This window comes from Balaenoptera ricei, chromosome 3 (assembly GCF_028023285.1).
Source record: "Balaenoptera ricei isolate mBalRic1 chromosome 3, mBalRic1.hap2, whole genome shotgun sequence".
Taxonomy (NCBI): domain Eukaryota; kingdom Metazoa; phylum Chordata; class Mammalia; order Artiodactyla; family Balaenopteridae; genus Balaenoptera; species Balaenoptera ricei.
In genome coordinates this window covers 18986310-19012977 of record NC_082641.1, presented here as the reverse complement: position 1 = coordinate 19012977, position 26668 = coordinate 18986310, and the positions used below count along the sequence as shown (strand labels likewise).

The 26668-nt window shown below is 34.2% G+C and overlaps 1 protein-coding gene across 3 annotated transcripts in view; it reads left to right on the top strand.

The window, feature by feature from the left end:
* Positions 1–26668, top strand: part of CDH12 (cadherin 12) — a 276586-nt gene that overhangs the window by 57693 nt on the left and 192225 nt on the right. For 2 of the 3 annotated variants that reach the window (XM_059919224.1, XM_059919226.1), the window contains exon 2: positions 20842–21136. In XM_059919224.1, the coding sequence (XP_059775207.1) occupies positions 20842–21136 (295 nt within the window). Of the gene's footprint in view, positions 1–6150; positions 6210–20841; positions 21137–26668 lie in introns of those variants that run through there. The other variant, XM_059919225.1, reaches the window with a different exon arrangement.

Sequence of the window (26668 nt, the reverse complement as noted above, 5' to 3'; positions counted from 1 at the left end):
TCCAGCTATAACCTCTTCAACAAGTTGAAATTTATTTTTCTTGTGTAAAAGAAGTCCAGAGATAAACATCCTGGGTTTGGTACAGCAACTCCAAGATAACATCAAAAATGGCCTTTTACTTTTCCAATGCATCATCTTAAGCTTTCTTTCTTCTGTATCCTCATAAAGTGGCTTCTGTGTGTCTAGTCATTATGTCAGCAAGACATGGAAAAGATGAAGGAAAAAAAAATGGGAGAGATGAAAGAAAATCAGCAAAAAGTACATACCAGATGAGTCTGTCCATTTAAAAAAGTTCTCCTAAAAGCTCCAAAAGGTTTCTTCCAGGTTTATCTTATTAGTCAAATGGAATCCCAAGTCTCCCTTGTCTCCAAGATATTTTGGGGAGGTGAGCATTTTAATTAGGCATACTGCTAGCCAAGATACAGCTCATTGATAATAGATTCTATTAATATGGAATGATTCTATTAATAAGAAGAAAGAGGAAATGGATATTGGATAGGCTACTAGCAGTGACTGCCATACTCATTATCGACTTTGCAACCAGATCCCAAAAGGCTAACAAAGATAGAGATCGCTAAAAATAGAAGTTCAAGTACTTCAGTGGAATCAAAGGTAGCAGATCTCACTGTCTTTTATGATTTAATGTTCTGTAGTAATTATTTACTGAAAGCTGCAGCAAGTAAAGGTGGGAAATGCAGAGTGTGGAGTCACTTACACCTGCCTTTTTACTCCCTATCTTCTAGCTATGGTTATTCAATATGTCTCGGCAGTGATTTTTTTTAATTTATACGATGCGAGAAATTTTCAAGTGAGCACATTATTTTGCATAGAGTAGAAACAATTGTCGTATGACTTCCCATTTTTTTCAAAATTCATGTAATCAATAATGATTTTTAATGACCGAATAAAATATTCAGGAAAAAGGAAAACTGTTGATGAATTTTCCTTGATTACTTCTTTTTATTTTATTTATCAGTATTACTGATAATGTAAGTAAACAATTGAAAGTGAACAATTCATTGATTTTAAGAACTACTGCAGGCTTTAAGTAGAGTAAATATTCAATAGAGTGTATGTAAATATACTTTTATAGCTGAAGAATATAGTGAAACAAATTGCATATTGACTGTGTTGGTATGTATGGCAGGTAAAACATTTTTGTATTATTCCAGCCATCACTTGAAGATTGAATGCAGTATTCTTTGTTTCTTTTACATGGCAAAGATGTGAGCATCCTTCTGGATGCTGCAATATTATCAGTAACAGCTATCACATTATAATTGGAGAATGAATCAGCAATAATTGTGTCACCTTACACCTGGAAACAATCATGGAGACAGACTGATTCTGAGCTGCTATAGCAGAAATCAAGAGGTTTAGTCCAGCTCATTGCTTTTTGGTCTAGGTTAACCAGGTAAAGTGACCGCCCATGTCTAGTTTTCTAGCTCTCTCTGGACTTATACATACCCCTTGATCTATTTTGTTTTGCAGAGATAATTTGATCTCAGATAGATCCAAGTCCCAGTATTCCATGTGTCTTTTATAGAGTACACATAGATGTTGGCTTAGCCTATCAAATATGAGCATATAAGCACAGAAGAACATTAGGCATAAGAAGAGGCAGAAGGCAAGAGTTTAACCATGATTAAACCTCAGGAATATTCAGAGCATACTGGCTCCAACAAAACTAGAGGCAAGAATGTAGGCACAAGGGGTTGGAAGGAAATAATAGCTAACCCTTAGGAGTGCTTACTTTTTATACTGTAATAAACTCTTTTCTTTTACTATCTTATCTAATCATCACAACCGCCACTATTATTCCCATCTTACACAAAAGAAATTAACTATTTTGCCCAAGGTCATAGCACCAAACTTAGGCAATTAAGTTCCAAAGTCTGTGCTTTTAAAGGATATTCTATGTTATATCTACCTAAAAGTAGCAAACAAATAAAACAATTAAATTAAAATGGAGGCCTTCAACTATTGCTGAGGTTACTGCTTTGAGAGAAACACTGATAGATTGACCTATCCACGTTTATGACTGGAAAATTACATAGCAGGTGGGCACCTATAGGCTAGACTAGCGGTTCCAAAGAGATGCCTTTAACTGATACTGTTCACTAATAGTAAAATTTATCACAGACATTATGGAAGACATTTAATGGCTACAGTATTCTTAGAGACACGTTCTGGAAATATATGTTTCTGGCTGCTGCAGTTCTTCTCAGATCAAATCATATTTCTTGTGAAAATAGAGTAGCGTTAACTGATGGAGCATAAACCTGAAGGGATAGTTCAATGAGTTCGTATTCTGAAATGAAAAAAAGAAGTCAATTTTATTTGCTCTTAGACTCGGGTTTTGAATCAAATAATATTAGATGCATTGGGAAAGTTAGAAGAGACTGCCTCAAGTTTGCCTTTTAAATGTCCATGCTTCATTTTTAAGACCAGGATAAAAGTATGTGACAAAAAAAAGCATCTAGAAGTTATTGAACAATTTTCTCGTGGTGGAACAATATGTCGACATTAATTGATATTTGAAGAACTGATGAATCTCAGCTAAGAAAACATAGTAAATAAAAGCTAGTTTGTAAAAAAATAAAATAAAAAAGAAAGAAATCAATGACTGCTATTGCTTTAATAAAGGATTCCCTGCAAGTATCCTGCTGCAAAGTGTAAATGGGAGAAGCACTTCAAATCTGAGCACCTTGAAGGGAACTAGAGGACCCTTAAGACCCTTTTTAAGATTGTTTCAGTATTTAATTGACTAGGTGTGGTGCTTCCAACAACGTTTTAGGTGTGTGTTAAATGTAGTGAAAATCAGATTCTTCTTTATATGTGTCATATTTTGAAGGAAGAAATCTTTTAACTTCCCATAAGAGGGAAAAGAACAAGAAAAGGCAGAGGCTATTGGGCTGGGTAATGTACTAAAGGGTGGATTAACTTCTCAGGAGACCAACAGTGGTTCACCGAGGCTATTCATTGCAATGTCACAAGAGAATAGATGGTTCTTATATGTTTAAATTTTCTTTTATGTAAGAAACCATTTTACTACTAGTCTTCTTGAAATGCTGACCCTGGATATATTTTGTAAAGACTTAATATCAATGAAATTTTACTCAGAAAATTGCAAATAATAAGCTGGTTTTCCTGATATTTTGAAGAAATACTTTAAAAATAATTAATGTATGACTTGATACTAAAGTTATTAATGACACAAAATTATTAGGTCTTATTTTAAGCAGGAAATAATTTGTGTCCTATGTACTACATAAAATCAACTTGAGATATAATATGCAAGAGAATATTAATGTTGGTACTAATAGTAAAAACTACCCATGATTTATGGGGGATGGTCTAGAATTGCAGTATCATTGGGATGTATGTGTATATATATATATATATATATATATATATATATATATATATATACATAAAAATTTTGAAAGCTTAAATTTACTCCAGATTTTCTAAAACAGATACTCTGCAGCTTTGTTCTTCTTTCCTTTACTGACTGTTGTTGCTCTATATCACTAAATGTTTTGTTTTTGTTTTTGCTGTGTATGTAGGTAGTGCTTATTCTAATTAAATGCATAGGTCACTGAGGAGGAAAATTAACAGTTCTATAGGGTACTAAGAAGACAGTAAGGAGAAGGGAGAATTTATACCTCAATACTGAAGTTCCTTTTTGTCTATTTCACACATAATTCTTGGCTTTATATTATAACCTCAGTCTACCAGATTGAAAGAGTCAAAAACAAGAGCAGTCTTTTTTTTTTTTTTTTTTTAATATTTATTTATTTATTTTTGGCTGTGCTGGGTCCTCGTTTCTGTGCGAGGGCTTTCTCTAGCTGCAGCGAGCGGGGGCCACTCTTCATCGCGGTGCGCGGGCCTGTCACCATCGCTGCTTCTCTTGTTGCGGAGCACAGGCTCCGGACGCGCAGGCTCAGTAGTTGTGGCTCACGGGCCTAGTAGCTCCGCGGCGTGTGGGATCTCCCAGACCAGGGCTCGAACCCGTGTCCCCTGAACCGGGAGGCAGATTCTCAGCCACTGCGCCACCAGGGAAGCCCCAAGAGCAGTCTTTTTAAAAACATTTTTATGGCAACCTTTCCTGCTAAGGAAGTATATCCACAGCCCTCAAATCACTTCATATCATGTAATAACTTTTAAAACTCTTATCCTAAAATTGAAAACTATATTGCAAGGTGTGAAATTACTGTAGACTTCATGAATATTTTTAAATAACAGGTACATTACTTAATATATAGTCTATTTGCTTTGGAATATATAGATTTATTTGGTTTACCTAGTTGCAGGGAAAAAAGAAACAACTATTAAAAATACATGTATTACTGACATTTTCATAACTGTCATGAGAAAGAGAGATTCTTGTCCACATAAAAAAAGAAAATGAAATTTTACTCATTGAACCAATTATACTCAACTATTTCTTGTGTGTAAAAGTGTAGGGAAAAGGAGCTGAGCGTCTTCTTTCTATATGCAGGTGACATAATTCCAGTTATATCATGGCATTTCTAGCTATTTGTCACATAGTGTTCCATGGAGAAATATCATTTTTAGACTTATCCATCATTATTTACTTCAAAAGCGTATAACGTATAGTAGACTATTTATGGGTAAGATAAATTATATTGTAGCTTTAATTTTTCAGGTTTACAGCTCTCACTTGTGACATAGAAGATGAAGAGATTTGACATCCATTTCAAGCATGTAACTATAATTTCATAAAATTTTATGTTCCACAATATATAATGTGTGATAAAAGATGTGAAGTGCAGAAAATACTCACCATTAACTACTTCTTTGTGACCACAAGTTATGGGCCTTTAAAATAGGGTAAAATCTTGGGGGAAAATGTTTTTTGTTGTTGTTGTTGAAAAACTTCCAAAATAGATTAGAGTAAAATTAAAAATAAGAGAGCATGTGCAATATTAGACTAAGTCAGGATACCTGGGTTTTGTTTCCAGCCTCTCAACTGTCGAGCTGCAAAATATGGAACAAATATTTTAATATCCCAAACCTCAGGCGCCTCATTCTCATCACAAAGGAGGAAAAGATTATTAATGATGTCAAAGAAAACAATATCTATAAAATAATTAGTATATTTATATAAATTACTCAAATAGATAACATTAATGTAATTATTAATAATCAAAAGATCCCATTTCCTTTGATTTATATTGTTCTCTACACACATACCCAAGTCTGATAATAAAGCTTATGTCTACTAATTTCACTCCATGTTATTTTTCCTGTGTTGCTAATGGAGCTTGAAATTGATGTAGTCCTTTTGACTTTCAACATAGATCTAGTCTCAGTCCCTGATCATTTTTGTTGGTACTGACTTTTTCTTCATATAAATTCACTAACACATTTATATATGCAATTATAATGAAATACATTTAATGTAATTTATCTTATCTGAAACCATCAGGAAATTAAGGCTCTTTTACTTGTGTGTTAAATTTTATAGGCACATAATATTTTGGTTTATTAAGTATTATTAGGCTGCTTTCATGAGTCATCTGGCCCCAAAATAGTGGCAGATAATTTCACTTGGTGTAATGAAAAAAAACACTGGGCAGAGAGTTGGATAACCCAGATTCTATTCTGATTTCTGTAATTAACTAACTCCATGATATTGAGGAAATCACTTAGCCTTTCTGAATCTCAATTTCCTCAACTGTGAAATGAAGTAATTGAAACAACGTTCTCTAAGGTGCTTTCCAGTTCCAGAGGCCTGATTTTATGTTGTGACAGAGCCATGCATTGAGGCTATTTGTTTTCTTTTCTTTTTAAAGCTATGTCTCCTTTTTCACCAATTGAAATTACACTACATATTTTTGGAATAGCTGATCCCAAGTATTATTTAGTTTAAGAGTTGCCTATGATGAACACAGCTGGGAGACAGCCAGAGTGGTTGGTTTCTCCAGTCAAGAACTTATGCAGTGGTTTGGACTGGTGAGTTCAAGAGTCATGGTAGAAGTAGTTCTAGAACATGAAAGACAAAGCTTAAACCTCAAGTAGAATGCCTTTTTTAAAAATTTGTATGTGAACTGATATCTATATATCTATATCTATATATCTGAGCTGACTGCTCAAAGGCCTTTTTATTCTTCTTTCTATGAACAGGGCCAATAAGTTTCAAGCATCATTAGCAGCAGTGGTGTACGCAAAACCAACAAATGGTACGCCGAGCTCTCAGAGAAGGCGTCAGGATATAAAATGAGTGGCAACTTTGTCATATCCGCAAGCATAGAAGGACCACAGAAGCGAAGGACTCAGTGTTTAAGAAGGCAATGAATTGAGCCTATTTTAAACCAAAATACATCATTATTTGTATTTTTATGTGAACAGAATCAAAACTTGGAATTAAAGAAACATTACGTGCAACACAAAGTGTTTCCTGCCCCACGATGGTGGGGAATCTGCTTGGGCAGCAGCTAAATTGTGGTATCATAAAAGTTCAAGCAGAGAATTGCAGAAGCTTTCTGTGCATTGTTACAAGTTTTCCAGGTGTACGCGTGATTCTGGATCAGGGAAAGGAAGTGGGGAGAAACTGTGACCCTGACCCTGTCTCATTCAACATATTCTGCATAGTGATGTAGCCGCTAAGCTTTCTTTAAAAAAAAATCCCATATTAAAAATAAATGCTTAGAACAGTTGGCTTAGAGAATACTCATAAGAACATGATAAAATTAATGAATCCAAGCATTTGATTAAAGTTTAATTAATGGTCGTTATTTGAATGGCAAGAGGAGCAGAGGCCTTCGCCACTGTGTGAGTGTCTGTACATAATGAGACAGCACGTCTCATCTGACTTCACACAATGATTTACATGGTGACAGCTCTTCTGTCAGTCCTGAGCTCACCACACACCAGATCAACTACCCAGGTTTCCCACATTATAAAGTTAAGATTGGCAGACATTTTACTCTGACCTAATACAAGAAACAGTCACTTTAAACCGTGTAAAGGATGAAGAATTAGCAACAATAAAATCTTTTTCAGTTTTTTTGCTGACTTTGATGTAGAACATCAGATCCTCTACCCATGTTGATCTTTGGGGACTTACTGATGGATTTGCCCCCAGATCTGTGGAATACAGTCAGTATTCAATAAGTGCTTATTGTATGGAAAAAGAAAGTGGGTGGTTCTGTTTTGGGGTCAATTAGACAGGATTTTTTTTTTTAATACCTGGCAAAACCAAATTCAGAGTAGGAGATTTATAGGTTCATTCTACATGGAAAAGTCTGAATGATTCCTGGAATTGACACGATGGTGTCAGAATGACTCCCTCTCTCCTTTCCTTGTTTCTCTCATCTCAGTCTGCCTTTGTATGTAGACTTTGTTTTTTTCTGTTTTCGAGGTGTCTCCATTATGTTGTCCAGTATGTAGAGTGAGATGAGGACTATCTTAATAGTCAAGCAGGGACTTCTTTGACTGGAAAGGCAGATTCTTACTAACATTGACCAGATCTGAGATCTGAGGTCTCTGCCCATAGAATGGCCAAAGGGACAAAATGCAGTACTTAACAACATCACTAGATTCACACAGGGGATTGGTACAGGATCACTTATACAAAGGAAGCAGCAAATGTGTTTACTAGAAATAATAAAGATATTGGTAGGAAAAATTAAACAAGCAAACAAATTCAGTAATGTATTAGAAAATTGGAGCACATAACCAAGAAATCAAAATTATCTCTTTAATTGAAAGTCACGACTTATTTTTTAAAAATAAATAACAATAATATTTGATTTCTGTAATTATCTACATGTGGTTTTCTCTTGCTGCATCACAAATTCCCACAAACTTAGCAGCTTAAGACAACACCTATTTATTAACTCACATTCTGCAGGTAGAAATCTAGCACAGCATGACTGGGTTCTCTGCTCAGGGTCTCACAAGGTTGAAACCAAGGTGTCAGAGGGGTAGAATTTATCTCCTTGCTATTGTAGAACTGAGGTGTCTTCATACTGCTAGCAATGACGTGGGGACTGCCCTCAACTCCCTTCTGTATTAGCAATTTTCAACATGGGTATTTGTTTTCTTCCAAGCCATCTGAAGTATGTGTCTCTGACTTCCTTTTTCTACACCTGGGAAAAAACCCTTCTGCTTTCAAAGATCGCATGTGATTAGATCAGGCTCACCAAACATAAAGTAACCTTAAGGGTTAAATCCGTAGTCTTCCCAGTGCCGGGAATTTTACAGGGAATGTACACCAAGGGGAGAGAAATCTTAGGCAATATAGTAGAATCCTGCCTATCACACCATATATGTTGGAGTTCAATCATAATTTAGAATTAAGGCTTGATTTGGATTCAGTTCTGTATTATTTATGATCTAAAATAATACAGTGAAGTATGATCAGACCCTGCTTGATCTTAGAATTTCTGCCTATAACTTACCTTAATCAGCAATCAATGATATATGAAGAGAAAAATATTGTAACAAGCAATGAAAGGAGATCAGTAAAATACATTTTTTTAATTTTGGAAATAATGCAAATATACAGTCTATGGTATTCATATGTCAGTTTCAGGAACATGTGCTACAAACACACATACATACATGATTCCATGGATTCTATGAATTATTAGGAAATTTTAATCACAAAGCAACTCAGTTTCTTTTGAAAAGTAATCAAACTTTGAGAAATTTATTCATTTAAGGCCTCAATCAATATCAAATTAAACATCTGCCCTTATAATCCTGAATTCTTTGTTTAAAAAAAATTTGACCTGTAAAAATGCAATAGCCTGAAAACAGTTTATTTCACTCAGGCATCCAATACTATGTATCTGCTAAAAAGCAGTCAAAATTGAGGTTCTAATATCTGTGAAATCTGTGCTCATTTTTCTTTTTTTTTATTCTTTCCTTTTTCCTTTTAAAGTTGAAGTCAAATTGGACCTATTATCTCTTTGGTGGTTTCTAGGGAATCCTATTAGCCCTAGTGGGAAGTGAATCCTGAGAATGATTCTTTCCTTAATGTGTTTATAATGAGAGCTTTAAAAAAAAACAAAGCTAACCTATACTTAGAAACAAGAGGTAACCTACTGCATTTCTTACACAGAATAGTAACTCTATTTCTCTTTAACAAATTGAAATTTAACATTAAGGTTACTCATTTTTATACTTTTGGCAAAAAATAATATTTAAAGTATAAATTCTCATGCAGATAAGATAATATTTATGGCACTGTTATAGGATATAAGACTGAGAGAAATGAATTCTTAACAGTAAATTTGACATAAAGCTTAACTCATGATACAAAGAAAGCAAGCTGTTTAAGTAATTGGATTTTTTTTTTTTTGTATTGGTGATATTATACTTTCAAAATCCACTTAAAGTAGTTACTGTAAAGTGAGGAAAGGAAATAAAAGACTTCAATGAGATGGCTTTGTGCTTTAACACATAAAGCAACCCCCACAGTAATGCATGTTACAGAAAATGGGTCACCTTCAAACCACCCTTGAAAAAAAGCAGATAATATAATTTCAGATTGTGTTCTTAGAGTATTGTTTTAGAGTATGTACATCTACTTGACCTTTATTCATTTCGGAGAAATGTGCATGTGTGAGCACATGAAAACATGTATAAATACCATCTCTTTCTCTCTCTTTTTTTCTCTCACATACAACATGTACACATGTCTAAACATCCTCACACACATTCACATGTCTATTTGTGTGGTTATTAGTAAATTGTGACAAAGAAACCACACGCGTTAATGACTATTTCTCTAATTAAATAGTTACTCCATTTCGTCTTTAACATAATGGATTTTTATATGTTTCAAAGCAAATTATAGTATAACCATGGGCAGAAACTCAGGAAAATAATTTTCATTGAAGAATTTCACTGATATAAAAGTTAACTATATTCTCTTCAACATAAATATTTTTCACAATTTTCTAGTTGACTTAATTGTTTCAAATCTATAATTGACACAGCATATTATTTATATGATTTCTAACTATAAATGTAATACCACTTTGTACTTTAATAAAACACAAATATAGCATTTTTTAAATTATACAGCATATGCTTATAAACATTTTCTTTAGAAAATTAGGATTTGAGAGGCAGAAAACTATAAAAAGAAACAGTGTTTCCAATGGATATCTTTGTTGTTATGACACATAGTGTTCCCTACTGGACTCTGGACTCCTGTGTCCTTAAGAACAAATACTACGTGATGTTCTCTAGAGCCTAGTGCAATCACTAGTGGGCAGTCCAAAGCATTTTTGAATGAAGCCAATCTCAGGAATGCATCCATAATAATGCAATTGGGTTTTGTTCCAACTGATGTCACAAAATACTTGGGTAGCTAGCATCTGTGGCTAAGCTAATTATCTGACCAAAGATGATTCAATGTGTGTTTGTGTGTGTGTGTGTGTGTGTGTGTGTGTGTTTCCTCTCAAGAGAGACCCAGTTTTGAAAGTTAAGGAAAATGGTATTATACTTACCAAATTAAAAGAAAGTTCCTTTGGTTTTAAGTGCTAGTCGCATGGGATTAGACTACCTGATTGGAATCTCAGCTTTGTTTCTTTCTATGTGTGTGTCCCGAGCCAACTTGGCCTCTCTGTGCCTCAATTTCTATATCTACCAGATGGGGATGATAATAGTAGGGTTGTACTCATACGGTTGTTTTGAGTATTAGAGTGTATAAAGTATATAAAGCCATTAGAAAATTGTCTAGCCAAAAGTAGAAGCTTGATAGGGTTTCCTAACATTATTTTGTATCCGATTAGTTTTCTTGCACCTATTTACATACATTAATATAAGTGAAGTGGAAACAAATATTGCTATCCTGGGCTTGTTTGGATGTAAATAGAGATAAATGAAGGGAAATGGACATTATGAAGTTAAATTCTCTACTATATCCTCCATATTTTATGATACAAATATTAGAATCCACATTTTACATATGAGGATTCTGAAGTCCAAAGAAATTTGTTAACTTACATAGTAACATCCAGGTAAGAACGAATGGGTTTGGGACTCTCACCCCAAATTTTGATGCTCATAATCATGGATTTTAGATCAATCCATGTTTTATATTAGAGTTAAGATTTGGGTCTGTCTGCTTTATTAGAGTTATTAGATGCATGTACTAAGAAGTTAGGATAGAACATATAGCTTTTGGAAATTACATTTTACATGTTGAACTATTAGAATTTAGTTTAAAAATTTTATCTATCAGATTTATAATAGTAGCGTATCATTTTTTTTGAGAATTAAGTAAAGCTTATAACATGTGTGACACAGTGCCTAATATTCAGTAAGGGCTAATAATAAAAGTAATAACATAGATACAAAATAGTAATAACTTAATAAATGATATCTAGCTATAATACTGTACTATGATTATTAATAAACCATGATTATTGGCATTATTTTTTGTATACTTTTGGCATTTCTTTTAAATCTAGAATAAATCATACAAACCTATCTAGTATTCTGAAAAGTAACAACATTTGAAATCGTACATAAAATTCACTTTTATTCCACATAGATATTCTGTTACTGACAATTTGATGACTAGTTTATTGTCTGGAAATGTTTTTTTTACCTAAAACCTGGCTTTGTGAAAAATGTTTTACAGCTTTGGAAATGTAGGAAAGAAATTATTTTAACCTTCTTCTCCATATTTTTCCTCCCAAATCCAGGGCCCATGCCAATGACCTCTTAAACTTTTACAGAAGTACCTATTAATATAATGTGACACTCTCAAATGATATAATATAATCTGGTCAAGGTAAAGTCATAAAATATGACAATCTAAAAAAATAGTTAGGATGCCCCTCACATGTAACCACACATGCAATCTTCAAGGAGAAAAAGAAAGATGAAAGAGAACATCGGGTGAATAGTATATATTTTTCTTTAATGGGATGTATAATATATCCAAGCATATCAGCTTTTGTTGCTCCCAAGCATTGCAAATAGTCTTTGTTCTTCTTTGCTCTTCTTTGGCTTACCTTGGCGGAGGTGTGGGCCCTTTTGAAATGAATTTCTACTCTCTTAAATGGAAGGTGAAATATTTCCAGATGATAAATAGCTTTGGGTCTGTAACCCAGGCAGGGGAGTTCTCAACTAACATTGGGCTGTTAAAGGTAATTTCCAGCCTTGTAAAGTGATATTCCTTTTGCTCAAATGACAACAATCAAGCTAGGAAGAACAAATGAGTCCCTTCAGGGAGCAGAATGGAATAGAATGTCAAATATTCTTGGGCATTCAGTGGCTTCCAAAAGAGAGAAATTTTGCATTATGGCATTACACAGGCAGAGTTATAGATCATCTTTGTATCTGGTCTTCTTTCATAAATAAACAGTGCCTTAAACATAATCTAATCACTTTGTAGCTGATACAATGGCCACTGTGAGGTTCCTGAGAACTAAGCAACTGCAAAGAAGACACACTAAGTATTTTATGTTCACCAAAGACAATGTAGCAAAAGTAGTTTGTTTTGTATATAATAAAATTATTTTGTCGAAAGAAATTCACATAAAATTTTCTCATACTCATTTTGGCCCATTTATCTGAATGAATCCTGTATATAAGTAAAAGTTATAATATTACTTCCTATTTCATGCACTAACTGCTGAACCATAGTACTAAATCATTCTACAGCCTTCATAATCATAGATTTTAAAATTGGAAATAAGTATTACTATTTACATGCTGTTATTACACCAACATTTACTGAGGCGTGTCCTGTACTGGGAAGCTTTCCCCTAGACTGAATGTATTTATGGAGATGGCTGGTGGAAGATGTCTGTAATTTGTATTACAAGGATCTCAGTATTAAGTAGGGCATACTGTTATGGCACCACATTGGCTCTTACATACTTAAAAGCTGAAGAGATATTCTAAGATAGAATAGTAAAGATTTAAAAACACATCGGGAAGTTTCGTGTTCTAGCAGACATTCAGAACGGGGCCTAGTTTCCTGAGAAAGATAATGATGAGAAAATAATTAATATAAATAGGCATGATTCTTTTAAACTTAAAGAAAACAAAGACACAAAATCCAAATGCAATGATTGAAACTTTCTTGGATATATGTTCAAAAAAAATAAAGAACTAAAAAAAAGTATTTGGAGAGACAAGAGGAGAAAATTGAATATGGCTGGTTATTAGGTGATGATGGGCATAATGCTAACGGGGTGGTGTGGCGGGCATCAGACAGTTTAGCCCATTTCTATAAACTGATAAGTGCGTGAAGGATTGGTGACTGGTCAAGTAAGTTCAAAGCTACTTACAAGCATTTATATTGAGAGGGCTCTGACTAAGGAGGGACAATTCTGAAAAAGACTCAGAAATGCCAATGATCAAGAGAAAAGGAGAAAGACATGCAGGGTAAAACATAGAGATTAACTGATAGTCTGTATACAGAATTCCTTCCACCTACATGATAATGCATGGAATCCAAACATAAATGAGCAGAATGTAAACAATAAAGAAATTTTGAAAAAAAGAAGTTCTTCTGTAGAGAATCTGGAAATAATTAGGGCAATGATGGAACTCCATTGTGGTTAGAATGTCCCCAACCAAATATCTGAAATTAAAAGGAATGGTTGATTCTCTTTCCATTCAACCTAGGGCAAAACTGTAATCAATAAATTCAACCCACAAGTTCAAAACTCCATCCTTAAATATGAACAGACAAATGAGAGTCTTCACACACACACACACACACACACACACACACACACACACACAAATTAGAATCCTCAAAAAGATTCAAGAATTCCCCGTGTCCACAAAATAAGAGCACAATTCTATTGAAAGGGGACATTCATAGTAAAGGAAAAAAATCTTGGAAATTAATATGCCTGTCATATGTGTGTGTGCACACATGGATATGTGTATTGACTTTGAAAATGCTGAAAATAATCAATAAATAATTTTAAGATAACTTAATTTTTTCACAAAATAGGTCAAAAGATATAGAAATGAATGACTGTAGAAAAAGTGTATTATTTACAGAAGGTCCATGAGATCTAACATTGAACATATGAATTCCAGAAAGACAATGGGAAACATGGAGGATAGAACATAATCATGGAAATAATCATAAAAGGAAATTTCCTTCAGTGCTGAAGGAAAATAGTTTTTGAATCGAAGGAACTTACTAAGTGCCTGACCCAAAGAAAGAAACACAAACACATATCAACTCACATCTGGAGACAATGTTCAAAACACAAGCACACATAAACAGACACTTGGAGACAGTGTTCTAAATAATTAGAATACCAAAATAAAAATAAGATTGTAATTTTAGAGTAAAATAAAATGGGGAGAAAAAAGAGGCTTCTTACTTGCAATGGAAATATAATCAGACGGACATCAGTTTTACCATTGGTTTCTAGAAGAATATAGATACATGCCTTTAAACGTGTGAAGGGAAAATTATTTCCAATCTAGAACTATATGCCCAGACAATAATTAAGTATATGTGTAGGTAAAGAAATAAAGCCTGAAATAAAGGCATTTCTAACATCCAAAGACTAAAGAAACTTACCTCTCACAGACACATTCTCAAGAAGTTATAGGAGATTGGCGGCAACAAACAAAGTAGTCAACTAATATAGAAGAAAATATAAAATCCAAGAAATAGTGTTTCAAACCAGGAGATTAATAAAGAAAAATTCCAGGTTGAAAATCGTGCAAATGCTCTAGTTTGGAGTAGGAAGAAAGAGGAGTCCCTGAACAACGTATGTTTTGAAAAGGAGATTTGATGTTGGCCCTGAGAAATGAGGTGAGCTTAAAGATATGAGAAAAGCAAATAATACAAACAAAAAGATATCTCAAAAAACTCCATATGCAAAATGAAAATATTGAAATCATATAGGCACTGTATGTTATTTGGCTATGGAACAAAAATATGTACATTATTATAATTATCAAACGAGTTTGTGTTTTGTTTAGCTTTATTTTATGTTTTAGCAGCAACTGATGGAGAGGGCTTTGAAGGCTTATGTATTAATCAGGGTCCTCCAGAGAAATAGTCAATAGGATATATATTTATTTATTATCAAGAATTGGCTTGTACAATTACGGAGGCTGACAAATCCCAGGATTTGCAGTCAGCAAGTTGGAAACCCCGGAGAACACATGGTATATTTCTATTGCAAAGACCGACAGGCTCGACTCAGAAGAACTGATGTTTCAGTTCAAGTCTGGAGGCAGAATAAAAACCAGTGTCACAGCTTGAAGGCAGTCAGGCAGGAGGAGTTCCCTCTTACTTATGGAAGGGTCAGCTTTTTTGTTCTACTCAGGTCTTCAGTTGATTGGATGAGGCACACCCACATAAGGGACCACAGTCTGCTTTACTTTGTCTATTGATTCAAATGTTATTCTAATCCAGGAATATCCTCACTGATATACCAAGAATAGTCTGTGACCAAATGTCTGGGCATCCTGTGGCCCAGTCAAACTAATACATAAAATTAACCATTAGCGCTTACTTTTAAAAAAGAGACCAATAAATAAATACATAAATATATAAATAGACCAAAATCTTTACACTTAATTCTGTATAATACAGACAGTGGAATTCAGGGATGAGAAAGGGAAGGAGTTTAGGGGGGACTGTAAAAGTGTTAATGTTATAATAGTAGAAAATAGAGAACCAGAGTTACATTGTAGGATTGAACTGAATTCAGACCCGAAGTACACATATACTATTCAGACCAGTGTTTCATTGATAACAAGTAAAATAAATGATATTACAACACTATTGGAAAAAAAGAGGTGGCCTGGGGTTTGCAAGTCAATAAGTATTATTCAAATTGATAAAAGAAATACTATTATAACATTTTTTTATTTAACAAATATCCACATATGTTTTTTTTTAAATAAGAATTCAACAGAAACAGTTAAAACATGATTTCCCTGGGGAATGAGACTGAGAAAAGGAAGGTAAAATTGTGCATTACAAGCTCTTCCATACTCTGATTTTAGCCATTTCAATGTAGTACTTTGGTTAAAATACCTGTGATTAACTTAAATAGACGTAATAAATTCATACTTATTGATAAAGCAAATTGTTATATAATCCATCTAAAATTCAGGTTATAAAATAGTATGTAGTGTACCATAAAACACTATGTAGTGTACCGTAAAACACTAGGTAGTGTACCATAAAACCTATAGACATATAATTAATAAAGTAATTTGCAGGTATATACATCAAATGAAATACATGTTGAACACAATTTTTGATTTTCTAGCAAAAACTTTTCAGAATCATACATTTCTCCCAACATCCTCCATGCCCTCCTCATGCCTGTAACCACCCTTATCCTGACAAATAGCAAATGGAAATAAAAATCACTGCTGGGTATAGTGATATAAAAAGTATTTCCCATTTTATGTGCACTTTTCAACCCAGAGAAAATAAGAATACATTTCTTTATTTCTGCAGCAGTTTGTAAAATATAATCTGAGAGATGCTAGTAAACACTTAACTTTAGATTAGCTTTCTCAAAACTTTTAGACACTGGAGTTCAGATTTGCTTACACTCCAAAGCTAGTCCTAGGTGTCTTTTTTAAGCCTCTCTTGGCATCTCATTTTCACGCTCCATCTGAGATGACTTGGAAAACATCAGAAAATAACAACACCACTTCCACAAAACAACTGCCTGGACAGTGCATACTTCTATAGCTATCATTTATGGAACTCTCTGTGAGAAATTTTATTTTAACTGTCAATACTAAAAGATGATATTATTGGATTTGGCTGCTTCAGTCAGTAAATACAGTCAGCGCCTACTCAGAAACAGCTTTTTTAAAAAAATAATCAGAATAAGAAATATTTCTTGCGTTATTTTTAAATCACTATAAAGGAAAATAATTTTATCCTTGTGGAATTATTATCTTACATGGAGCTTAAAGCCGCTGTGTAAAATGGCATCGTGTGATTGTTCATAGTTAACACAACCCAAAGATTCAGCAAGTGAATCCTTCTGTAACCCTCCCTCCTGTTAAATGCAAATAAAACTGAGAAGTAGCTTCATAATGTAAGCTAAGCCTGAGTTGCATTGCTAAAAATTTAAGAAACCAGTCTCATCTGTAGACATCAAGTTCTGGAATCATTCAAGATTCACAATTTTTTGATTCATAAAAGTTACATTTTTGGTCTTTATAATTACCCTTCTATTTATATTTACCTGTTTATTTAAGGAATTAAGACAACACACACATATTCATCACATTGTTTATAAAAGGTTAAGCAAAACCCATTGAATCATTCAATTTCCTTTGAACGAACATAATACAGATATTAAAAAATAATTCTGAAAAGTTTCAAATTATACTGAAAATGATTATGGTATATTGTTATTGAAAATGTTGACTCGTTTCTCATTTTTATATCATGTATATATGTATTTATAATCAGATAATATTATATATACATATAAAACATATACAAACATATTTCTATATGTATACCCTTTCATTTATATATGAATATATGTGTATATATAATGGAAAGTGTATAAAATGATAAAAGAAGTTATCTCTAAGTAAGAGGGTGATAGGGATTTTTATGTTAGTTTACAACATAAACTATTATGTTATATATATTCTCTATTCAAGTTATTTTATATGTGATACAAAGCAAATTCTACAATACCCAACATCAGGCCAACATCATTCATTTAACATTAGAATTGACGTTGCAAAAATACCAATACTTTTACCTAGTCACCCATGTACTGGACTCAATTAATACTGAATAACTAATTTTATTTTATTTATTTATTTATTTTTAAAAATATCTTTATTGGAGTATAATTGCTTTACAACGTTGTGTTAATTTCTGTTGTACAACAGAGTGAATCAGCTATACATATACATATATCCCCATATCCTGTCCCTCTTGAGCCTCCCTCACACCTTCCCTATCCCACCCCTCTAGGTGGTCACAAAGCATCAAGCTGATCTCCCGTTGCTATGCAGCAGCTTCCCACTAACCATCCGTTTTACATGTGGTACTGAATAACTGATTTTAAACATTGCCTGTCAATGCTGGGTACTGCAGGTGATCTTCTTTAAGGTATTAACATGCAATGAACTGCTGTAACCATTCTAATCCTCTCAAGAATTTTACATTCATCCATCTCATTTTCAGTTCAAATTTAACGTATTTTCACATATTTCTTCTGAAACTTTAATCTCTGCAAAACCCAAATTTAAATTAGAAGGAAAAGGTAGAAGTGTAATTTGGATCTTGAATAGAGCTGAAAAGACATTTGCTTTTTTATTCTTATGTCAGTTTGAAGAGAAAACAGTTCTGATTTTGGCTAAATGAAAATTTTTTTTGGTGACTCTACTTGGATCACATTGTAAAAACCTACTTAGAATTTTCACTTGCTTCCACAATATTACCACATATTCTTTGGAGCCATTGGCAAAATGGATCCAGTTTATAAAGACATTGCTTTTGCATTGGGCTTTTGCTTGTCTCATATCTTTAGATAAATTTGAAAGTAAAAGTAAATGTTCATGTGTTGAATATCTTTAATAGTATGGATGAAATTTGTAATTTGAAATTCCTAAGTTCAAAGAACATTTATCTACAGCTTGATTTTATGCTTGAAGCTTCCTATGCTTCATAGCAGTTCATAAAATATTAGGAGGAAAAAACTTTTTCCTGTCATTCTCTGCAATTTTCCTTAGACTTGAGTAAAATATACAGAAACTTTTAAAGAAAAATCAAAACTTGGTTCCCCCTTATAGTTTTCTCATTGTTTAAATTATATCATTTACCCAGTCCAAATCCTTTGCTTATGCTCTTATGCAAACATACTTTCAGAGCAATTTGAAGTAAATACAAATTCACAAAATGAATAAAGTCATTTTAATAACATGAATATGAAGGATGACGTTATTTTACTGAAGCTAAAGCAGAATGTTGAGTTTAAGAGCAAAGATGTAGCCAAGTTGAGTTTTTGTGTTTTGGTATTACTAATACGAATACACAGAACGCCTATTTGCAAAGGATAACTATATAATTTAAAATATTTTCAAAGCTTTTATGTTGTGTTGAAACATTAAGAAAAACAACTCATTTTTACCCCAAATTTTGCAAGACACCTATAATTGTGTGAAAATTTTAAAGCACAGCCCAAATGGCTATGGTCACTTTAAAAGTTTAACATTTTTTCTTTGACTGATCCGTTGACTGGAATGAGCTTTTAAAAATAAAAATTTGAACATTGAAATCAGACAGCTGTGCCTAAATGAGTGAGAATAGTTTGAAACATTTTAGATCAGCATTTGTTATTAATTTATTTTTTTTTATTTTTGGCTGTGTTGGGTCTTCGTTTCTGTGCGAGGGCTTTCTCCAGTTGTGGCAAGCGGGGGCCACTCTTCATCGCGGTGCGCGGGCCTCTCACTGTCGCGGCCTCTCTTGTTGTGGAGCACAGGCTCCAGACGCGCAGGCTCAGTAGTTGTGGCTCACGGGCCTAGCCGCTCTGCGGCATGTGGGATCTTCCCGGACCGGGGCACGAACCCGTGTCCCCTGCATTGGCAGGCGGATTCCTAGCCACTGCGCCACCGGGGAAGCCCCCAGATCAGCATTTGGATACAAAATAATATTATTTATAAGAATATGTATCCTTTTTAATTTAAATAGAATGTAAATTTATATTATTTATGAAATATATGAGTACACATATTCTTAGAGAATTATATATAATGAAATATTTATATCATATTATTTATCTATATAAATTTATTCTTGGATAATTTATAGATCTCCAAGACTATGTCCATCTATCATTAATTCTTGGACTCCATATTGAAAAACACTGATTTACAGTATCACAATAATAATTTCTCTTCTCTTTGGTCCTCTCCCCTATTACATTGATATGTGTCTTATTCCATACTGTATTATAGTGAATTATACATGTGTTGAATTTCAAAAGAACTTAGCAGAAATTTAAAATGTTCTATATTATAACATTTCAAATATATAGAATGGATTAGGGCTAACCATTTGCCTGTGAAAGGATAATCAGTTATTCTACCCATTGCTTGGCTGAGTAATATTGAATAACTCATTGAGAGTCAGTCTGTTAAAATGAGATACTCCATCGTACATATCTGAAATTGACCTGGTATGTCAAAACTCTCCTCTCCTTTCAAATGAAAAGGCTCAGTGTTTTCTGATTTTTTTTTTTTTTTTTTTACCATATCTCTCACTGGATTCACATCACTGATTTCTATCCTCAGAGTATTTGGAAGTTGTATGATTTAATATATATGAGCTAATTTATTTTAATACAACAATCATTTAAAATGAAACTCTAAGTACACTTAAGAGTTGTGCATTTCATTTTATGAAAATTTTATCCCCCAAAGTATATAAAAGAAATAAATGTTCAAAATAGTTGTATTTATGCATGTTGATGGATTTGGGGCTGTACTTCTAACCTCTGTAATGCATGGAGAAATATGATGGATTGACAGGAGAGTGAATGAAAGGATAGGGATATGATCTATCTATGTGATAAGTCAAAAGCCTATATGATTAAATTGGAAGGTAAACAGTGGAATCTCTGAGATATATATAGGTATATATAGGTGTCCACCATACATTTTTTCAACTTTTTTTGTGTGTTAAAAATGCTTATAATAAAAAAGTTGGTGGGAAAAAAAAGGAAAAAAAAACATAAGATTTTGGTTTAACTTCTCTGGTGAAAAATTATACTGCAAGTATGGCTTTTTAACATGGGACCATCCCTTTAATGGTGTTTCTCTGTCTCTCTTTCTCTCTCTCTCCCTCTCTCCCTAAAGCTCCATTCTGACTTAGATAAGGGAGAGGGCACTGTTAAATACACCCTCTCAGGAGATGGCGCTGGCACCGTTTTTACCATTGATGAAACTACAGGGGACATTCATGCAATAAGGAGCCTGGATAGAGAAGAAAAACCTTTCTACACACTTCGTGCTCAGGCTGTGGACATAGAAACCAGGAAGCCCCTAGAGCCTGAATCAGAATTCATCATCAAAGTGCAGGATATTAATGATAATGAGCCAAAGTTTTTGGATGGACCTTATATTGCTAGTGTCCCAGAAATGTCTCCTGTGGGTGAGTAAGCGAATCAAAATTCTGTCAGATGAGACGAGGCCTTTTCAACATTTATTTTCTGCAGGTTGACGGAAATATCTTGTTTGTAACTCAGAAGATTATTCCTGCACTGTAGAGGATACAATTAATTTCATTTACTTTTTTTTCTACTTAACTATTTTTTCTTCCTGCTCTATTCTAAATGTATGAATAGATACATAAATATCTAGGATATATAACATTCTTCACTATTTTACAGTCTTTGCATTTCCCTGAATTCATGGAATTCCTTTGTACTTTAAGTACATAACTCACTTTGTACCGTAATTGATTGTCATTGCAAATTCAGATGCCTACACAGTGCTGGAGGTAACACCAAATACCAGATAGTCATTCTTCACTCAAAATAAATTATCCAAAGTATGTATTGCATCTGAGTCTCAAAGTGGTTCAGAAAGGGATGTGTTGCATTCTTTGTAGCTATCCATAGAGACTCTGAGAAAAGGTATTGCACCCTTTGTGGCTATAAGTAGCCTACAGTAGTTATTCCATCAAACTAGGAAGCAAATATCATTATGAAGTCATTACTAGAATAAATTTACAATTAAGCTATAGTATCATCATCATTCTTAATAATTCAAATAAAATATAAATTCAACAACTTCAATTCTCAAAGTCCTATAATATGTATTTTAAGGTCAATGAGTTAAGGATTCCAGCTTTACTGACAAGTTTTAATTATAAATTTTATTCCTTAGTCACCACTGCCAATCGCTCAATTTATTTCATAGTAACTTCTGGTTTCTAGCACATGTGTAAGGTAAAGCTACTCATCACTTCTAGGTTTCAATTTGAAACTCTCGTATATGAGCCATTGTTACTATTTCCCATGTGTGACATTTCTCGGAGGGCTTCTGCTGTCCCCACAACCATCCCAGACATGCAAGGAAGATTGCACAGACTACTCTGAGGGCAGACGCAGGTTAGTGGCTGTAGGAGTTGTCACATGGATTTACCATAAGTGCACTTGAAATTGTGTCTGTGACCTTATCAGGCATTCAAAGACCATATTCTCTCCTTCACCTAAGAAATCAGCTCAGAGGAGTTCACTTCGATTTAAAATTTTTGTATGCATATTCAGGGCTGCAAATCTTTTATTCAGTTTCTGCTATTTTTTTTTTTTTTTTTTTTTGAGCTGCCTCTTTTACGCGGTGCTATGATTGCTACAGATTTAGAAATACAACTGGGAAAATGTATTAGAAACTAGTCCCTGAAAATGGGGACAGCTGTTTTAAAAATTGTGTCTTGGTTTTACACGGGCAGAAAAATGAAGGCAGTACTTTGAGGGAAAGTATGACCTTTAAGAAGACAATGCAATCCAGTACATAAATTCTTTAACCTGGTGCTTATTTCATGTAAATTGGAAATATTTACACGAATTTATGGCCTTTAGTGACACTTTATTACTGAAACAGCATCCTTAAAGCAAACACACACATCCCTCTACAGTATTAGAAAGTTCTGTCTTATTAGATAAACAATTAGGTTTTTTGTGGTGCCAATTAGGATAAAGGATAGGGTCGCAGAGCTGAGCCCTTATATAAGGAGTTTGCAGCTAGTGCCTGAAGAGAGAAATAAATCTGGAAAATCAGGCAAAGGGTAGGTGAGTGAGAGAACAAAGTGGGCCCAGCTTTGGTACTGGGGTGAGACAGAATTTGCTGTGCTGCCACGAGTTATCAGAAAGATCTATGCAAGAATAGGTTCTTTAAAATGTTTTCCCATGTACCATAACTGAAATTTCTCATTGGTTATTCAAGAGACCTTAGTAAATACCTAAACTGATTTTCAATGCACCATCCCTTTTAATTTTTTTTTTTTTTTGTAAACGTGATGATCCATTTATTTATTTACTTATTTATGGCTGTGTTGGGTCTTCGTTTCTGTGCGAGGGCTTTCTCTAGTTACGGCAAGTGGGGGACGCTCTTCATCGCGGTGCGCGGGCCTCTCACTATCGCGGCCTCTCTTGTTGCGGAGCACAGGCTCCAGACGCACAGGCTCAGTAGTTGTGGCTCACGGGCCTAGTTGCTCCGCGGCATGTGGGATCTTCCCAGACCAGGGCTCGAACCCGTGTCCCCTGCATTGGCAGGCAGACTCTCAACCAATGCGCCACCAGGGAAGCCCCCCCCCCTTTTTTTTTTAATAACAGAACAGTATTTCTTTTGAATGTGGAAACATAACATATGTTATGAGTTCACCCAGGTATTCTTGGACTATATTAACATAATATGCCCTTTTCAAATAAATACTAAGAAGTAGAAACAGTGCTTGCAAATTCAGTATTAGAAATGAGATACCTATCAGGCACTACTTTTGCCATCCTCTGGAATCCTGCCTATACACCTATAACCAAATACACCCGTTAGAGATCCAGTTAGATTTGTGGTATTTCTTGTTTTGGCTTTTACCTGAGCAGCTTAAAGCTAGCCAGAAGCTGCTGTGTGTCCAGACATAACATTTATGTCCGTAGAGCTCCTGAACTCCATTCCCAAGCACACCCTTCTTACCATATGGAAATGGTTTACTGCTCTAAGTCACTTTATCTAATGATTATTCTTTTCTTTATTTTCTTTTTCCACATTCCTTCTAGGCAATTCCTGCTTCTGCATCATTTTCCTTGGAATATTAAAATAATGCTTAGTCAACACCAGATAGAACTAGCCATGGTGTATTGGGCAATATAACTATTGTGGCAAATCTCACTGTTGGCTTTGTATATCTGTGCTTGAGGTATCCTCTAGGAGATAACTGTCCTTTCCCAATAACTGAGAATGTTCTTATTTCACTTTTAATAAAAGACTCAACCAATTTAAAAAGAATATAGTAAAATAGCTTATTGTGTAATACAAAAGGTCACGAAATAGTCTATTAGGCAAATGTCAGTTTAGCGATAATGGATTGTACATCTGAAAATATGATGAACGATTAAACCAGGAATACAAAAAAACTAACAGGAAAATTATAAAAAACATAACTCTACAAAGGGAGGATGGTGGTGAGCAGGGTGGGTGGAGATTTTAGAGGAGAATCAATATTTAAGATTATAAGACTATGGAATATATTCAGTTCCCAAAAGTTGAAGAAAATTCTAGTGAATCTATGAATTGTTTAAGAGAAAGGTCACTTTGTCACTTGTGCTACATCCAATATGCCATGGAAGTAATTGATATTCACAGATAAAGTGCTTTTACTCTGACCTAAGGAAATTACTTAATGATCCAGATATTCCCCAACTCAGTTTCTCCTTGGAGACAAATTTGGACGTTATGAATGTGGTCTTAATTCTGTAAGATCACTATAGTAACAGTGAATTACAGTAATGTGCCTTCTTTAATATCTGATGATTTTGCATCAGTAGGGTGTGCAGTTTAAGTTACTTTTCCTAGAGTGCTGACATGTTTAACATCTTTAAATCCATATTCATACCTGCATTGTCTTCCTCAGCCCAAGCTAAACCAGTTTTAGGCTGCTGATTTGGTTATTCGTAACCAGGTCCCTATGACACATTTTATAGATGTCAATTGTGAATCATAATTTATTAAGTAAGACCTACCATTTCCTGAGCAATAGGTAGGGACCAGGTGACCTAATAGAGATTTGCATTCCTTGTTTTATTTAACCATTACAATAACTCCGTGCAGTGTTGTTTACTATTTGATCTTTATTTTTCTATGAAAATTCCTATGGATCAGAAAGTAGGAATTACTCCCAGGCTCTTTAGAACAAAGTTAATTGCAATCAGTTGTACCCTTTTTCTAGGGTTAGTGGCTTCTAAAATTTCTTTGGGAGCTTTAAATTTATTTTGTAATCTCAGATGAACTTGTAAAGACTTTGGAATTCGTATTATATTATTGTATTATACTATAATTTGAGGATGGGGGTCCATGCTTAAAACAAAAATTCTGAGGAATATATCTCTTATCCACTGATTTAAAAAAATGTTTAGAAAAATTTAAATAAAACAGGATATACCTAAAGGAAATTATACTGCTGGTTTCATAGAAAAGTAAATAACATGTACCCCCTTGCTTTTTTCTCTGGATTGTATTTTGATTTACATAGAGTTTGGGGATATATTCCAAGATGAAATTGTTGGTGGAGTTTTTGGTAGGTTATTAAACAGAGAATATTTTCTACATGGTCACACTTAAATAGTCCAACTCCAAGAAGGAAATAGTGAAGACTGTGACTATACTTAATATTAATTTATTATACCTTTATTATGATTTTGAAACATACATAAATCTCCACACTTCCTTGCTTTCACAGAAGTGTTATAGAAAGTGAAACCAAAAAATGATAAAGAAAACACCTTATCATACAAGCCAGCCATGGCCACATAGAGCAGCTCAAGTAATATAGAATGAACAGGCAAACTATCATTGGTTTCTATCTGTGCCCCATAAGCATAGTCCTTGTTAGGAGACTGGAGAAAGAATGTTGGCTGTTTTCTACAAATAAAGACATTCTCCTTATACAACCAAAATACATTTATTAAAATCAGGAAATTAACACTAATGCATTATTACAATCCAATCCTTAGACTCTGTTCAAGCTTCATCAATTGTCTCCATAGTATCTTATATAATAAAATGTTCAAGGTCAAAATCACCCACTGCATTTAAATGCCAGATCTCTTTAGTTTCCTTCAATCTGGAACAGTTCTTGACTTTTCTTGACTTCCATAACTCCAACATGTTTTTCCTGACCAGTTATTTTTTAGAATGTCCCTCATATTGGGTTTGTCTGATGTTTCATCATGTGAAAATTCAGCGTATGCATCTTTGTTAGGTATATCACAGAGGAAATGCTGTATTCTTCCTGTTGCATTCTATCAGGTAGAACATAGTTTCAATTTGTCCTGCTACTAATGATGTTCATTTTTATTACTTCACAAAGGTTGCATATTACTTATCTATTGCTGCATAATACATTGGCTAAAAACTTGGCAATGTAAAATAACAAGCATTTATTGTCTCACAGGAGCATGGATATCCAGGAGTGGCTTAGCTGGGTACCCTTGACTCAAGGTCTCTCAAGAAATTGCATCCAATCTGTTGGCTGGGGCTATGGTCTTAACTGGGGGGAGGTAGGAAATTGCTTCCATATTTATTCATGTGGTGTTGGCATGCCTCAGTCTCTTGCGTGGACCTCACCACAGAGCTACTTCGCAATATGGCATCTGCCTGGCTCCAGGATGAGCTATCTAAGAGAGAGCTAGAGAGAGAGAACAGCTATGATCAAAGCCACAGCCTATTTATTGATTTATTTATTTATTTTAAATTTTATTTATTTATTTATTTATTGGCTGTGTTGGGTCTTCGTTTCTGTGCGAGGGCTTTCTCTAGTTGTGGCGAGCCGGGGCCACTCTTCATAGCGGTGCGCGGGCCTCTCACTATCGTGGCCTCTCTTGTTGCAGAGCACATGCTCCAGACGCGCAGGCTCAGTAATTGTGGCTCAAGGGCCTAGTTGCTCCGCGGCATGTGGGATCTTCCC